Source organism: Eutrigla gurnardus (genome assembly GCF_963514095.1).
Source record: "Eutrigla gurnardus genome assembly, chromosome: 15".
In the NCBI taxonomy this organism is placed as follows: Eukaryota; Metazoa; Chordata; class Actinopteri; order Perciformes; family Triglidae; genus Eutrigla; species Eutrigla gurnardus.
In genome coordinates, this window is record NC_139938.1 from 6,276,953 (window position 1) to 6,294,702 (window position 17,750).

Here is a 17,750-nt window from a genome sequence, read left to right on the forward strand (position 1 = left end):
TCTCAAAGTAAAATGGAGCCAGGTTTGTGGTCACATCATGGGAGTATTAATACTCAGTATTAGGACCACAAACCTGGCAATTGTCAAACATGGTAAAACAAAAGCATCCTCACACACCTGAAGGTAAAACGTCCCGAGTGGACACGGAAGGATCGTCCGCCGTAAGCGTGTTAGCATGTTAGCATGTAGCCAGGTGGTGCTTTAGTTGAGGTGGAAGCAATCTTGTCTAAACAATAATGCTAACTACATCCGTCCCTGTAAAGATGCGACTAAATGCGTTGTTGCACCGACAGTGAACGCAAACATTTGACTTCCAACATTTAGTCAACGGAGTGCAAAGAACATGTCATGTGACTTGAGTTTAGGAGGCTAGAAATACAGTTATCCAGCTGATGTTTAAAGCCAAATGTATACAACCATCGACTTGGATGGAGGCCAACAACATATTTAGAGAAGTCCCCCATCTTGTCAGCATCAGGCCTGTCTGTCTCAACTCATTAGTCTGAAGGATATGAAGCACCTAGCAGAGGTGTCAAAGGTCAAAGGTACAGACAGAGCTATACTCAAGTGGAAGTCCAAAGGACTGGTGAAAGTAGAACTACTGATACGCCTTCTTTACTCAAGTAAAAGTGAAAAAGTACAGGCTCTGAAATGTACTATAAGTATAAAGTATGAAGACTATTTCTACTGGCTGCTGTTTTTGCTAGGCTGAATCTTGGGCCATATTAATAAGAAGAGAAAAAAAGAATTGCTTATTCACTTCAAATGCATTAAAACTAAAGTAACAAGCCTTTTTTGAGTAGAAAGTACATGTTTTAAAATGTAAGTAACGTACAGATACCTAGAAATTCATCTTAAATAAAGTTACTAAGTATTTTTTTATCAAAGTACAACTCAATCACCATAAAAACACACTTAAATCTGGAGAACTACTTCGAAAACTATTTAATCAAGACCATTGAAGAAGTTTTAAATTCTAAAGAAATATCTTGCAAACTCTGACTTCATTGGTTAGTAATGATGTCCAGAGAGGAGCTGAGGATCAGAGAGAATAAAGAAACCCTGTTGTGTCCTCTCCTTTTTATACAACATGCAATAAGGGGTGCCGGTTGTCAAGATTAATAATAATAATATAATAATTCACAGGACTTATAGCACTTGTTTGGATACTCAAAGACACTTTACATGAGACTAGAGCGAGGGAACTTTATAAGATTTACCCAGAAGCTAGAATCAAGACTGAATAGAGGATTTATGATACACTTGAATAACGTAGATTTTGAGTTTATAGATGGAAGTAGCTTCTCAATTTAAGCATCCTGGCAGTGTAACCACCACTTCAGGAGGAGCTGACTGAAAACCATTCATTTCGTTTCCACAGCACTTTTTAATGAGAGCTTTTACCTCTCTCCCTTATGAAATAGGTACATCTTTGGAATGGCTTCCATCAAACGGAAAGGTCATCAAACCTCCTGTATATTTGATGGTGTTTGCACTTGGTACCAATAATTCAAAGTCTCACCATCATTTATGGATCTCAGCTTGGCTAGTGCTGACCACGCTAAAAAATAACACAAGCATTCAGCAATTACAATTAAAGCACTCAAAATACACAAACACACAACCATCTATTTAAAAGTAATATTTATTTTGCACCAACCAAAAAGAAAAAAAAAAAACTTGGTGCAAAAGATAAATTCCCAGTTACGACGTCAGTGACAGTGCATCTCAGTAAAATAGTAATGCTCAAAAACAGAAAGCCAGAAGGAAAAACATCACTCACTACAACAAAAGAATATCAACACCAATAAAAGCACAGTTTCTTAAGTAAAAATGTAAGTTTTCAAACACAAACAACCAGTTACCTTTTAAACAGACAAAAGGAGGCAAACAACAACAACAATGAAGTAATACAGAAACTTGCAATAATGCTTCATCTGGTACAGAAACATCGGTACAACCAACCTCCCAGCCCCTTTCATGTTCTCTGACACACACACACACACACGAGAACAGTCTCTCTCACGTGCACACACACACACACACACACACACACACACACACACACACACACACACACACACACACACACACACACACACACACACACACACACACACACACACACACACACACGCACACACACAGAGTGCTGGTACACAACAAGAGCAAATTCAATAATCAATACCATTACCACAGCATTAAAATCAATTACATGTAATAAATATACGTGAAAGCACCTTTAAAGCTGAAATGTGTGTAATTGATCAACTGACTGTGCAACATGTAAAAAAAGAAGAAAAAGTCCAATAAAAATACATCAGAAGACTAATAAACCATTAAAACAGTTTGCAAAGTTTAAAAACATTACATACATCTTTTTTGTTTTGCTCTAAATCAAGGATGAGTATTTACAGGATTATCTGATCATGAAAATCATGATTAAGTGTCTCATTCTGTTACAATATTTCAATTTCAAAGCCATACGATGTCTGAAAACCACATCTGTAAAAAGACATATTTGGGAGACCCTAACAGCCCAGATTGTATTTGTGAGAGTCGCATGTGTTGCTGGTCTGATAGAGCAACAAAAAACTGTCATCCCCCTTTTAAAAATCCACAAGCCCAAGGTGATGTACACACGAAATCCCCAAACTGGATTTTAGCTCCGATCTAACACTGAAGCTGCACTTGGTAGCGTGAAAACATTCTGGGTGACATTTCCCTAGTAAGTCCGAGATACCAAAAAGTATAGAAAGATTCTTACAGCTCATCACCACAGATTAGCATGCTGGAAAATGTTCAGAGTGTCACGATAAAGCGAGTAATTTACAGCAAGTACGACGAGGAAAACACATGATTTCATGACTGCTCCTGTGCCTTCATCTGGTTTTACAGGTGCTGCTGTTGGACACTTGTTTAGCGAACGCTTCAAGTCAAACTGGTCCAAAATACTTCATCAGAGCCCTCGATCATGACATGCACGCGCCATGTTCAACGGGATCTGTAGAGTTGGTAGTGTATTGGAGGTCAGTGCCATCAGGACTGACGGTGAAAACTGCATCCAATAGAGAAGATTTCGACTACAGAGTCCTTCCACAATCTCACAGGTTATCATAAGCATTTCACTCCACACTCATTTGTTCAAGCAGTTTGCCATTTTTTTTTGATCATTTACGTTATAGTAGTCCGCAAATAGTGCAACAGCAAAAGAACGAGTGCTTACATGTGGCACAGCACCTGTGGCCAAACTTTCACAGGTTTTTGCCAATCATCGTTATGCATGTGGCAAAGTTCAAAATAACTACGTACAATGGATGAAGTTCCGGGAAGGACTATTCATTTGCTATGTGCAAATATGTGTGTATTCACAACGGCTCAACTCATAGACTCACTGTGTTGCTGTATATATGGCTTCTGCTTATTTATGGCTCCTTTTCCCTTTATCCCTATATAGCCAGGCACTGTTTCTAACCCACAGTGGAAATAAGTAAATCTCTAATTTTTTTATTGTGGAATATCACCATATTATGGTAAGCAAATACAGAATATTTTCCCCCTCAAGGCCACATATTTATACATCTTAAAGATGCCAAACTAGACTTCCACCATCTTCTTAAAAAAAATACAGTTGGGTTTGGGTAGAATATGACGTGATGAGCAAAGTTGCTTTGCAGTTTATACGTGGAACTCCATTTTGTATGACAAATTAACACTAAGCTAAACCAGCCTTTTGGTTCGTCAGGATATACATTTTGGACCTGGGTGACTCAATCACCACTGGAGGACATTGTGTTGCCCATATAAGCACATACCTCTTCATTTTCCTTCCATTCTCTCCCCCGCCATTTAGGCTAGCTCTGCTTTGGGGCCACAGTTTTCTTTGGGGCCACAGTTTGCTTTGGGGCCACAGTTTGCTTTGGCTGTGTTTTGGATGCTGTTGCAGAGGCAGAGGAGGAAGTGGAGGAAGAGGAGGAGGAAGAGGATGAACTCCATCTGGTCTCTACACCTGTACTTGTCATCTTTAGCTTTCTGCGTTTTGCGAGGGGAGCGTTGTCGACACTTTTCAGAAAGAAGCCCTCTCTCTTTCCACGGTTGAAAGCCTGGTGAGAGTGGGAAATGACCAAAGAGTAAGATGAAACACATTAAGTTCACGCAATCATCTATTTTAAGTACTTTAAATCGTTGACACAGTGCTACTACCTTGTAGGTGGCGTTGACATAGGTGCGGACAGTCGGCCCACTAGACTCGAGCACATCTGGAGTGCACAAAGGAGTGGTAGACATGGATGCTCCACCCTGCAGCCAGTTGTTCTCTTTCAGATCAGAGAGCTTGAGACGCATCTCTGGGTCCACTGTCAGTAGGCCTTAAAATCATAGAGGACGGGGTGAAAACAGTCACACAAACACCAAGACAGAAGGCACACGGACAAAACAAGCTGACTTTCAAATGTGGGGGAAAAAAACATTCTCTGAAAGCCAACGAGGAAATCTCCCTAAACCATCCATCAGCACATTCTCCAACAGGGCAGACAGAGACTCCACTGAAGCATGTTTGTTACGTAACGTGACCCTCATAACTAATCCACAACTGTGTCACTTAAAACTTCTATATCACGTACCTTTAACAAGCTCTTTGGCATCCTCGGATACACCCTTCCAGGCCTCCCCATCCAATGAGAAATCACCCTCTTTAATCTTTTGCATGATGTCAGCAGCATAGGATGAGGTCATCCCCCGCTGCTCACTCTGAAATGGCACCTGGCCTGACAGCATGGTGTACTGATAGAAACGCAAGCAGAGTCATTAGTACTTCAGTTAGCCTCGCTGACGAGACAGAATCAGCAGTTTTCGGGTTGAATTACCAGGATGACCCCGAGACTCCAGAGGTCGCAGGCTTTGTCGTATCCTGCGCTCTCGAAGAGTTCAGGTGCAGCGTACTGCAGCGTGAAGCAGGGAGTCTGCAGGGGGGCGCTGCCTGCAGGGCACAGGCGGGCAAATCCAAAATCTATTACTTTCAGGACGGAGTCCTCCCCCTCATCTGCAAACAGCACATTCTGGAAGGGAAAAACAAAATGCAGTATCGTACACTTATTTTGCTTGACATTTAACTCTCCATTTTCATGACAAAGTCAGCTAAATGCCACCAGTAAATACTAGTACTAAATACAGCAAGCTGCTATGTTCCTGACCTTAATGTATGCTTAACCTGTTTTCATGCCCAGTGCAGCACACAAGGTGCAAAGTCGGACGTAGAGGGCAAACAGATGGGGCTTTCATTCAAATGAGGTGTGGCAAAATTAGTTTTGAAAATTAGATTAGATGCCAGAGGACACCAGGTATTTCCACATCGCTCATCCGAACATAATTCATCTTTTGCCGATTGTGTCAACGAGCACAAACTCCACACTTAAGAGGAAATGTGCAGGAATTATGGAATAATGTAGATAAATTGTTTTAATTAAACATTCTCCAGGCCAGTAAATGCATTGAGATCGGTATCAAAAATAAAAGTTTATGGGATTATGACAGGCGTCTCGGTAAAACCCCACTAAAAGTTAATGGGTGATTCTTACCACTATCTGTCATTCACAGCTGCTTTATACTCCTTCCGTTAATTAAATCCCACAGCCATCTGAAGAAGGCAGGCTATGTGTGCGATAAATCTGCAGCCTTCATTTTGAAAAGTGCCGCACCGCAGCAGAGACATTATGTACTGTTGTCCACTGTGATTACCTCGATTAAATCATGTGCAAATGATGCTGCTGCTGCTGCTACAAAAAAACAACATCCCCACACATCAAACAGGTTGGTTATAACTCCGTATTCGGCCTGTTTATGCGAGACGTCCTCCGGGCGCACAAAACACACATGCGGTTCACAGTGAAAAAATACTGAGACAATTAAAACTTCACTCTGTTCTCTTCCCTCTCATTCTCTCTCTCACCACAGTACTCGAGGCCAATAATTGAACACGCCATGACTTCCTTCTTAACATCTTACTACTCTGGAAGAAGTTTCATTTTCTTATGACTGAAATGTATTTTTAATTTCACTAGGATGTGAAACAGTAGAATTATGGTTGCAATGACTTTGCACTGATGTTTTCATAAGAAAAGTATCATATACACTATACTACATACTTATTTAGAGTCAAGTCATCACTTTGGTTTTTTATTTAACGAGAGACTCTATATTTGAATGAATGAAAGCATCAAAGCCCAGCCCACCTCTGGTTTGAGGTCTCTGTGAACGACACCAGCTTCGTGCATGAAGCTGACAGCTGATACCAGGCTCTGTAACAGCTGACTGGCCTCCGCCTCGCCAAAGAGTTTCTTCCTCTTGATCCTCTCCAGCAACTCCCCACCTCGCAGAAGCTCCATCACTAGATATGTGTGGTACTGGCAGAGAAGAGAAAAGAAGAGCTCATACATCGGCTTTGTAGTTGCACACTGCTTGAGTTTCAATCCTTGAAAGTGTCTTCACTATTTGTTGTGTCGTTGCACGTGTCATCCTCTGTACCTGATCAGTATAGACGTCCTGCAGCTTGACGATGTTTGGGTGAGTCTCACACTGCCTCAAAGCAGCAACCTCCCTCTGGGTGTTTGCCTCCATTCTAACAGTCAACACAGGATACACATGTTAACAAGGACATTCTGTCACTTATACTCACAGCGGTACTGTGCAGCACACGAACTCAAAGCTATTACCACAACAGCAGTATCTGTGTATCATCAGTGCTTTTCATATGCAAAGTGGGATTAAAAATCGTAAAAATAAAAAATAAAAAAACGTATTCATGAATCCAGTACAAAAAAAACTGCTTATTTTTCATACTTTCATATTTATGGTTAAGTGAAAAATAGGAAATTAAAAAAAAAAAGCCATGGACTGATTTTAATTAGGTGCATAGGTGCTGTGTACAAGCATGGGAGCATTTTTATTGCCTCTCAGAGGCTCTCAACATAGTGCTAACGCTGGATCCACACTGGGTGTGGAAGCACCATGTCAACTGTTGTGTGAGCGGTAGCCAGGCTGTGCACACCAGAAGCACTTCTCTGTGGCGATTAAAAGGCCATTCTGTTCCTCTGCTGTTTTCTGAAGAGATAAGTCTGAGTCTGTTTGTCTCCATTTAGACACAGCTGAACAAATTTGTGAAATAAATTACTTGATTAAAAAAACATAATTACACACAGCGGTGACACTATGATATTTCTATCAAAAGCATGGGATTCATATTATATATTGTCATTTATCACTATGAGACCCTTTATATCATATATACGGGGTTAAAGCATTGAGTTGTTCAATTTGACTCATTTAGTCTCTCTGTGCTTCGGAACGTAACTCCTCCACTGCTAGTCCTTCCGGCTAGACTTCCCCTCGGTGAGTCAATGACTTATAGTGAAGTGTCTCTCAATATCTTGATTTTTATTTCTATGGTTATATTTTTGAAAACCGTCTTGAAACCTATTGTATTTTTTTCAACAACTGCCAGAAGGGTTTGAGCATAGAATAGAGGAGGGAGTAATAATCAATTCTATGATGCATCATGACGCTTTGTTGAACGATTCTGCATCGATGCAGTAAAGTCTAATCGATTATTAATTGACACACACACACACACACACACTACACACCGGTGCGGCGCTGCACCCGCCACTGTATCAATAGCAGGCCGTTGGAGCACACGGGGCGGCGACCTCTGTGAGCTTTGGAGATACTCGGACAAATTGCGACTCTTTGCTTCATCGATTAGCTAACAAAGACTCCTCTCCCTCTCTCCCTCATTTGCTCTTCTCTCTCTCTACTAGGAAACCTTAACACCCATCTCCTTCAAAATGTAACCTCTCTTAACACACAGTGACGATTAAGTCCACCATATTATTTCACACTTAAAGCACCATTAACTTACAGTAGCTGTCATTATTCCTCCGTCTCGATTTACCGTTTGTGGGTTATAGATTATTCCATGAATGAAAATACTGAATGTGAGGTAACTTTATCTTACCAATGAGTGTGGCTAGTGTCTTGATTTGAATTGATTTGTTCAAAAATAAATAATGTCAAATTAAATACGAAATAGATAGATTAAGAAAATGTGTCAACAAAATTATTATTCAATTAACAACCAAAACAGTGCAGCACAGTGATCTATTTCTTTCGTTTTTTTGTGGGTTATGAGTCATCCGAGTAGACAGTTTTGTCGGGGTAATTCTGTCTTCAGCTATATTTTTGCATAAATTGACCAGAGGTTGGGAGAGCTTGAACAACAAACCGTGCTCTGCCATGGACATGCACACCCGTACTTTCAAGTTACACACGGTCAGTCATGAGATGCCGGTACATCAGCCGTGGTGGTTGCTCCCGGTAACCGTGTTGTGTGTTTGAGAGCTTGAACAGCTGCTCTATGAGCGGGGTCTTCCCTAGCTCTTCTACCCATTCCCAGCGCCATTTATTGTTTCATCCTTTATCAATTAGGAGGGTATCTTCCCCAGGATTCATGAACGTACTCTCCATCCTACTTTCCTACGTGACGTCTCTTCTCGAGCATCTATGCAGAACTCGGTTGAAGCACATTTTTCCAAGACCCGCCCCATTCCACTTCTGAAATCCGGCACGATGCCAGGATATTGTAAACCCTGTATATAATGCATATATAATTCAGAGTAGATCATCAGTTTATTTTCTTGCCAGATTTGTTCACAGCAGAGAAATATACCAAACACCTAATCTATCGCTGAAGATCACGAGCCAGCCGAGGGCTTCCACTATCCCGTACCCACTTATAATAAGAAAGAAACAAATGATACACCCATTTAGCAGCATCACATCCCCTCTCACCTGCGGCTGACGATCTTGACGGCATACTCGTTGCCACTTTGCTTGTGTCTGCATTTCCTGCATACAGAGAAGCTTCCCTCGCCAAGGGGTGGCCCATGCAGGCACAGCTCATAGTGCTGAAAAAACTGGGATTCCTGAATAAAGAGAGGATTGCATGAGTCACACTGAGCTGTTAAATAAGACGTGCTTCTTGTTTTTTCCCTTGTGTAATAGGACGTGGCTTCTTGCAGTGTTGGAAGGACCCGACTTCAGGCTGCATTGACCAATATGTGATACAACCTGAAGTCAATATTCATGTACCCCAGAAGGGTTTGCTGTAGAGAAAAGTGTTTGGATTTGGATACAATTTGTGTTTACACTCAAATTAAATTGCGCTGGTTGGTTTATCAGCATCTATCCTTAATGGCAGCTATCACGCTGTGACAATTTTCATTTATACAAGGGGATATTATATTACATAACAAGCTATGACACATTTTTATTGTTACATAACCAACACAGAGAAATAGCAGATACTTATCAGATATATCTGGTTTCTGGCTGAAAACAATACAGGAGCTTTACATTGTGCAGTTTAATGTGACATCAACTAGAAAAGCTGGCCTGACATTTTCCCTGGTTTACAGATACTGTACCACTGTAGAATGCTATCAGAACAGACTCTCTTGATAATCATATTTCTATGCCTTGATAAGAATACAACAAAAACATGATTAGAAAAGTGTTTTGTTAATAAACTAGGCCAGTAAATCAACTGGTTTATCTTCCTCTCTTTCTTCCTGTCTGTCCTAATTACCAAACACTGCTAAGCCTTTTTCAGATGCTACTTTGACTGTCTACATTACAGAAGGTCTTCCAATAAAAACACTTGGGCAAAAAAAACTGCCATAACTTAAAGAACAGCTACTAATGCATCAAATTGTTGCTAACGTAACCCAGAGTGTCTTTGAAAGGTAAGACCCACTGGTTCGAGATCCGTACCTCTAACATTGCGCTGCGTTGGACAGAGGCTGAAGCTGGACGATCAGCGTCGATCTGGGATTTTACAAAGTCTCCCATGACCGCGTTCTTGTTGAACAGGATGGAGGGAGCCACAAAGGAGTAACCCTAAAATGACAGATAAGTTATTATGGGTGAGCATATGATTTCTAAATCTGTATTCATACAAAAGCCATTAAGATGTTTTATACCACAATCTGATTATTAGGCCAGCGCTTTGTCAAAATGTTATTTTCTGATGTTGGTTATAGGTATTTCATTTTGGAAATCTAGCTTTTATAAAGAGTCACGGACTTACCTGGAACAAGCGGTCAGTGCTTGGTGGGGTGCTGGCCGGAGAATAGACGGGATCCATCCCAGTGAATTCCTCAGCAAAGTTCCCCGTGTCGAGTTCACTCTTCAGCTCTGGTTTGAAAGGGCTTGGCACCTTCTTCTGGGCTAGGTCAGCCCAGTTCAGTCTCTGTTAGGAAACAAAAAGAAGACAGAGAGTTCGGGATGAATGAGAAGCGGTGACAGGAGTAGAGAAATATATGAGTGGCTGGCATTTGAGGTAAGTAGGACCTTGAAGAAGCTATGGGCTTTGATGTCTTCAGACCCTCGGGGTCCAGAGCCCAGCCTCCTGTGGGGATCTTTCACCAGCAGCTTCCTCAGCAGGTCCTGAGCGATGGGTCCAATCATAGAGGGGAACGGCGGATCACAGCGCAGAATACGTCTGATGGAAGAGGGGTAGAAAAGATGGGCATGGTAATAAAATAATGCTTCACTCCCCTCACAAGAAACTGTATGACAAAACGCTAGAGCAGCTTTAAGGTTTTGGCTGTGAAGGATAAGCACATGTATACTTATGCCGTGCTAGATAGATTAATGAGAGAAGGTACTTCCAACATGATGCCCGAGATAATGTTTTATGACCCGAGAATAAGGAAGGTTGATCATTTGAATACATGTTTTATGGAGATGGGGTTTGCAGCACTCACTTTGACACCTCACTCTGGGAGTTCCTCTCCCCCTCCAAGGTAAAAGGAGATGCACCCGTCAGAAGCTCAAACATCAGGATCCCGAGGCTCCACCAATCTACAGACTGCAGGAGAAGGGTTAAAAAAAATTACATAAAGGAAAGAAATCAGAATATGAGCAGATATGGCACCCACTGAGTAGTTATTCAATGGTACCTGGATTGTCTGTTATGACTCTGATTGCCTTTCATAAGCGCAAAATCCCATCTTTGATCTAATGTATGGAACCTATAGAGTGTTCTGACACTTTTTTGTGTCTTGCTGAGTTACCAAAGTCATGAGCCTTACAGCACTTACTTTTAGCTTTGCAATTACTTTCCAGGTCGTCACGTCACCACGTAAAATCTTTAACAACCAAAATGCTATGAATACCGGACACCAGTGCCAGGGCTTAGGGACCGTTCGGTATTTATGGAATGGACCACCGGAAGAAAATAGGGGGGGGGGGGGGGGGGGGTACGTCTTAATATTTTTGTTGAGGGGTGGGTCACCCAACAATTTTTAGTCTGAGGGGGGGCAGGGTTCCTCAACTTTTGGTTATTTTCTTGATAAGAGATCGATGTGTAGAAAAGCACCACCTACTTACCAATCGCTCTCTTGGAAAATAACATCAGCATTTGTAAAAGATCCCGTGGAGCTTTGTGCGCGTATAAAAAAAAAAGAAGCTTGCTGCGTGGATTGTGGATCGGGTCTATTAGGAGAGCTAGTGTTCAGAGACCGATGTTTTATATGAGAGATCCAGATTCTCATCGGAGGGAATGACTTATCTGTGACAGCGTACAGTCTACTTACTTTGAATTATGTTTTTGTATTTATTTTATTTGCTCCCAAGTCCGTTTTACACCACGGGGATTGCAGCTGAAAGAATTAGGCTGATATTGTCATACACCACGCCATAAAAACACATCTCAGCAACACATTCATTTTTTAAAGTTATTTTTTCTGCTTTATATTGCGGGAGGACAGTGTGAGAGTTAAAAGGGTGAGAGAGAGGAACAACATGCTTTAAAAGAGGGCCGCAGGGTGGATTCGAACCCGGGACCACTGCAGGGAGCCTCGGTACATGGGGCGGATCAGATGTAGTCGTGCTCTTATGATGGGGCAGTCATATTATACGACTATTGACTTACGCATTCACACACTCAGCGAGTTTTTGCAACTGGAGCAGATGTTTGTCACACAATCTTGATGTGAAATATTAATAACTGACCATTCATCACTCAATATTTGTGATGTGACATATTGAGCTGTTAAATTGTCCAGGTTGAGGGGGGGGCCATATTAATTCTGCCATGTCGATTGCAGGGACATGTCAAAATAAATGATATTGCTGGGGGTTTATGCATAAATTGATCAGCGGTCCATTCGGTGGGTCTTAAAATAAATAACGAACAGTCCCTTACTGTCATATATTTACCTTGCCGTGCCCAGATTTCCCCCTGATGATTTCAGGTGCCATGTACTCAATGGTGCCACAGAAAGAGTAGGTCCTTTCCTTCTGTAATGAGAAAAGGGAGGAAAAGGCGTAGCCATAAAACAAATTTTATATGAAGAAAGTATTGATATAATTGTGATAACAGATCACACATCCCATGAATCATTGTAGACCCGTTTAGAGTTTGGTATTGTGCTTTCATACCTCTTCTTCAAGAAACTCCTTGCTGAGCCCGAAATCTGTCAATACAATGTGGCCTTCGCTGTCTAGAAGAATGTTTTCCAATTTGATATCTCGGTACACAATACCAAGCTGAAAAAACGACCAGAGTGGAAACTTAGCAGCTACATTCATTGTAAGCGCAATAACATGTGAGCAGAGACGGCATGCAGTATACACAAAACACAAAAAACACCTATTATCTACCGGTTATTTTCAGTACTCATAGCATTTACCAACCACATTCAGAAGTTCTAATCCCTAAACTTGTCAAAGTAAATACTGCAACACAAACTAAAGCGCAACCCTGAATGCAACATTACCTCAGGAAATGAAAATACTAGATACCAAGGGTGTTTATGTTTTGAAGGAACTCATAAACATCAAGCTACCAGCTCAGTGTTTTTCAATGTCAAGATTTGCTGCACTGTGAATCAAGTTTGCTTGCCAAAGGTCATGACAGAGAAGGTTACAGACTGCTGCTAATTGATAATAAGATTAAGTCTACTCATAATAATGTTCTCAATACAAACTTGAAAATGCACAAATTCCATTATCTGGCTTGTGCACATCCTTTAAGAAGACATGAGGATGTTACAAAACTTAACCCAGGTAAGCAACTAGTATAAAACTGGTACAAATGTACAGCTACAGTAGTTGTGAAATGTAGACCATATTTGAGGCAGTAAAGTAAAAGCCCAGAGGGAACTTCCTGCCCAGCAACAAATGACATACAAAGTTTGCAAACATCTGGTTAAAAACTTGAGATAGTGGTTACTAAAACAGGGATGGAAGACCAAATAGCTGCTTGCCAACACAGGCACAACTACAATTAAGGTTCTTCCCCTGATATTCTAAAATCAATAAATGTAGCTTTGCGATATAGCGGTGGAAGGAGCAACACCCACCTTGTGCAGGTGCTCCAGAGCCAGGATTATTTCCCCAATATAAATCCGCACCGCTTCCTCAGGGAAGTGATCCTGCTGGTACAAATGAGTGAACATCTCCCCGCCGCTCACATAATCTGCGCTCACACACAGGCAAATACACAGGGAGCTTGAATAGACATAACGCAAAAATGATACAAACACACATCGTGCACAAAACGCCAAAAAATTAAACAGACAAATAGACGGAAACACGAAGAGAACTTTAAAACTGCAGAGACAAGAGTTCTCTCTTCGGTCACAGTGTGCCATCACTCACCCAGGATGAGATGGAGTTTGCTCTGCGTCTGAAAGGCATAGTGAAGTGTGACCAAGAACGGAGACTGGCGGATGTGCTCCAGCACCTGCCTCTCAGTGCGAGTATGTTCTGTTGTCTTTGCCTTTTGGACAATAGCTGCTTTCTTTAAAACCTAGGGTAGTCATTAAAATTAACTTAACATGATGCCTCATCACACCCTGTGCAAGTATTCTAAATACATTTTAATAAAATCAGTGAATGATTTACGTTAAAAAAATGTAGTTTGATATTTTAGTGAAATAGTCTCACCTTCATAGCGTATAGCTGGCCCACATCGTGACCGGTGTTCTTCCTGACTAAAAACACTTTTCCATAAGCTAGACAAAGACAATCAAATATAAAATTCAGTCATTCAAATGACTTCTAGTAGAAAAGTAAAAGTGAACCAGAACATACCGGTATGCAAAAAACATTCCTGCACACCAAATTTAAATCGGGTTTTTGTTTTATCAACACATCAACAGTCATAAGTCATCACGTTATCATTAGTCATAAAAATCAATTAACACTTTGCTCTTAACATATTTAACCATGGCATTTACTGTTGAGTTCACCTCAAACATCTTACTCAAGTTTTTCTATGGGTTTGACAGCAAAAGCATCTATATTTCACATATTTCATACTTTATGTAGAAACTCACCTCCAGTGCCCAAAACTTTGAGCAGCTCAAAGTTCTCCATGCCCACCCTCTCAGTGTGACCTGTGAGGTTAGCTAGCAGCGGAAGGAGAATACCACAATTAATACACATGCATATGCTCAAGTTCTGCACCCTGCAAACACAGACAATTGTATTTTTTAAAGGATAGACGGACACATTAAAACAATGCATTAACATCTCTTAAAACATGATCAAACAGCTGTCTAACTTTTAAGAGAAACCACATTTTAACTGTGACTCGACTATCAGCAGTCACATCACTGATTAAGGCTTGGTCGGATCTGCAACCATCCTGAAATGTTTAACTCACAGAGGATGTATACAGCAGCAGTTATCTGTTTAATGTGATTCTGTGTAGATTTTCTATGAAAGTGTACACTATGTATGCTATTCTAGGATACACACAATGTCCATAAAGAAACTATAAAGGCAACAATGTGTATTTTTTCTTTCGTCCAAACCAAATTATCAAAATTTACCAGGAGTTAAGTACAAATTAATTCAGAGTTAACAACATAAACAGGCCTAAAGTAAGTCAAGAGCCTCTCAGTGCATCTATCCAAAAGCTCCTGGGTCTGACACACAGATGCTCTGAAAGCTTGGCATGTGTGGGTGAGATGTTTTCAAATTAATTAGTTGAATGAAACATAAAAAATAAATTAACTACACAAGCCACCTGTATGATGTTATGCAACATAATACAGTGGTAAAAGTGATATTAAAGTATGTTTAATGAGAATTATGTGTTGATCGAATTAGAAACCGTGGGAAATTAAATGAAACAGTACAATGTAATGCAATCCAATATAACCTTACCTTCAGCTTCAAAAACGACTACAAGTTTTATTTTATTTGTTTACCTCTGCAAAGTTTCAATTCTCTGATAATGCTTCAGCGTTTCACAAACGTTGAATAAATGAAATTATGGAATGAATCAGAGAGCGCAGGTCTCCGATTGTTCATAACGTGCTCGGATACAAACAGTATACCGGTACTTGACTTACCATTGGTGATTTGATGCTCGACAGTACAGGCCTTTTCGTTTGTTTTTGCATCGGAGTCATCACTACTATCAGATGCGTCCCCAGGCATAACGTAAAGAAAAAAAGACCGTCGCCTATACAGACAGTTTAACGTGAACTAGGAAGCCAAATGTTTTGGGATACAAGATGATACAAGATGTGACACTACACGTTCAGCAATTACTACGATCTATTGTGTGTGAATTATAAAGAATCGAGGATTACCGAATCGACGGGACAGCTGTGTTTTCTGGACAATACTGCTGCACTAACGTTAATCCCCATGCGTTTGACATCCTTGTGTTTCGCATTATTTATCTCAAGCGATTGGTCGAAATCCGCCAGAAAACACGGACGTGTAGCTGTTCAAATAACAGCTGCTTACTAGCCGCTGTCCGCTTTGTTTCGCTAATGACGTTAGCATTGAGATAGACAATTAGCACGTATTTAAAGTAATTGTGTACATGTTAATTACAGTGAAGTTTAAGTGGCTAATGTTAGCATTAGCTGCCTAACAGTTGTCAGTATTCATAAGTTAGCTGGCGCTACTTTGTAATAACGTTAACGGTACTTCTACATGAACGACTAATCAAAAGAATGCGTTATTAGTCGGGGCTTGAATACCCACGGCGCTAGTTAGTTAGCATGAATGCTACAATAACAAGATATGTTACCTGGCTAGCTGGAATGGCAGTAGTACATTTGCAAACTAGCAGCTAGCTAACGAATTGCTGCTGCTGCCCGTCAAAGTTTGGACGTTAGCTAACGCTAATGTTGAGTTAACGTTAGCTGTGTTAACTAGTCGCTCCAGATATCAGCTATCCAACCATGTTGGAAAAGGCCAGTTAGGGTAGGTCCTTATCGGCTCTGTTTCCACTAGAGCCACATTAATAATTCGTCCATTTAAAAAATATTCACACCTCACTTTATAAATATTTTTTTGTCAACGGATGGCTAACTGCTAACACCAGGATGCTTTCGACACAACCTGGGCGACGGTCAGTCACGTGAACACTCGGAGTGGGCGGGGCGACGTCGCTCTGATCAGATCCTGTTACAATAATAGTACTTCATGAGGTTTTTTCAATGCTAAGTTATGGATACATGGTGTACATGGCTTCACCATAATGTCAACTAAATAATGTAACAACATTATGCGGTTCCAAGGCAATAATATAATGTCTAGGGGGCCCCAGAATCATCAGCACCTTTTAATTACCGTTTAATGTATTACAGCTCATTTGCATACTCTAAAGCATAAATTGTCATTTATGCTTTAAGTGTTTAAACGACAAAGAGCATAACCATTTACACAGTTTGTATGAAGAATCTCTCGTACGTTTTATTGGTGTGTACTGCATGGTTTTGAAGTCACACTGACAACAGACCTTCCTATAAAATGTAGGTCTACTACAGCATCGAGTCACTGTCAACATTGTTAGTCTTACAGGATGAGTAAACCACCACTGAGCTTAACAATACATTCAGATACTGTAGAGATCAATGTAAAATTGATTTCCATTGGTACATGACACTGCTTGGTAAAGTTTCTTTAACATCATGTGAGTTCCATGTTTGTTGTGTGTACTCTATAATTACACTGGGACTTGGATGTAAAAAAAAATGCCCATGTCACCATTTCATCCATGGTGTTTGCCATGAAGAAACGGAGAAGAGCAATTCTGCTGTGGGAATGTGAAAACTAACAGGTGTCAACAGTTTATTTCTAACATATTTTGAGTCCCTGGAAACCATAACACAGAGATACTATGACAATGTGTTGACGTTGAGGTATCTTAAGTCATGTGTCATAGCAATATCAACACATATTCATTTCCACTCTGAAAACATGAGCAGACTGCTGCTGTGGGGGGGAACTGTGTGGGCGAAGTACACATTAGGAAGTAGTGACAGGTAGCAGTGGGGCTTCTGTACTCGAAGACAAGTCGGCAAAGATGTATCATGCAAATTTTGACCCTCAATTCTTAAGCAGTAGGCGCTAGTTTAGAAAGGCAAATCCACCCTTTAAAGGATATATTACTCCCAATACCTCAAAATCTTCAAGCCAGGCTAGTTGACATATTTTTTGAACAGCAGCCCTCTACTTTCAGGCTTTGGAAATAAATATTTAAGGCCAGTCAAAAGCATTCCCGTGCCTACTTGAAACTTGATTGCCAAATCGTGACACCTGACGCAGACTGTTGTGTCAAGTCAAGTCGTAATGCTCTGTCTCATAAAGAAGTGCATATTCCAGTGTTCTTGTATTTTCATTAAATGGTACAAGAGTTTTATCATTAAGTTTATAATTTT

The 17,750-nt window shown here is 40.7% G+C and overlaps 1 protein-coding gene across 1 annotated transcript; it reads right to left on the reverse strand.

The window, feature by feature from the left end:
* Positions 1-1,629: 1,629 nt before the first annotated feature.
* rps6ka4 (ribosomal protein S6 kinase, polypeptide 4) lies at positions 1,630-15,654 on the reverse strand. Its single transcript, XM_084029790.1, has 18 exons — positions 15,423-15,654; positions 14,400-14,471; positions 14,008-14,075; positions 13,720-13,870; positions 13,422-13,537; positions 12,499-12,606; positions 12,277-12,357; positions 10,821-10,924; positions 10,405-10,555; positions 10,142-10,303; positions 9,826-9,951; positions 8,845-8,978; positions 6,523-6,616; positions 6,231-6,401; positions 4,866-5,057; positions 4,623-4,782; positions 4,204-4,367; positions 1,630-4,103 (listed from the first exon to the last, which is right to left on the reverse strand). The coding sequence occupies exons 1-18, from the start codon at positions 15,508-15,510 to the stop codon at positions 3,855-3,857; spliced, it is 2,391 nt and encodes a 796-aa protein (XP_083885916.1). The 5' UTR covers positions 15,511-15,654; the 3' UTR covers positions 1,630-3,854.
* Between the last annotated feature and the right edge of the window lie 2,096 nt (positions 15,655-17,750).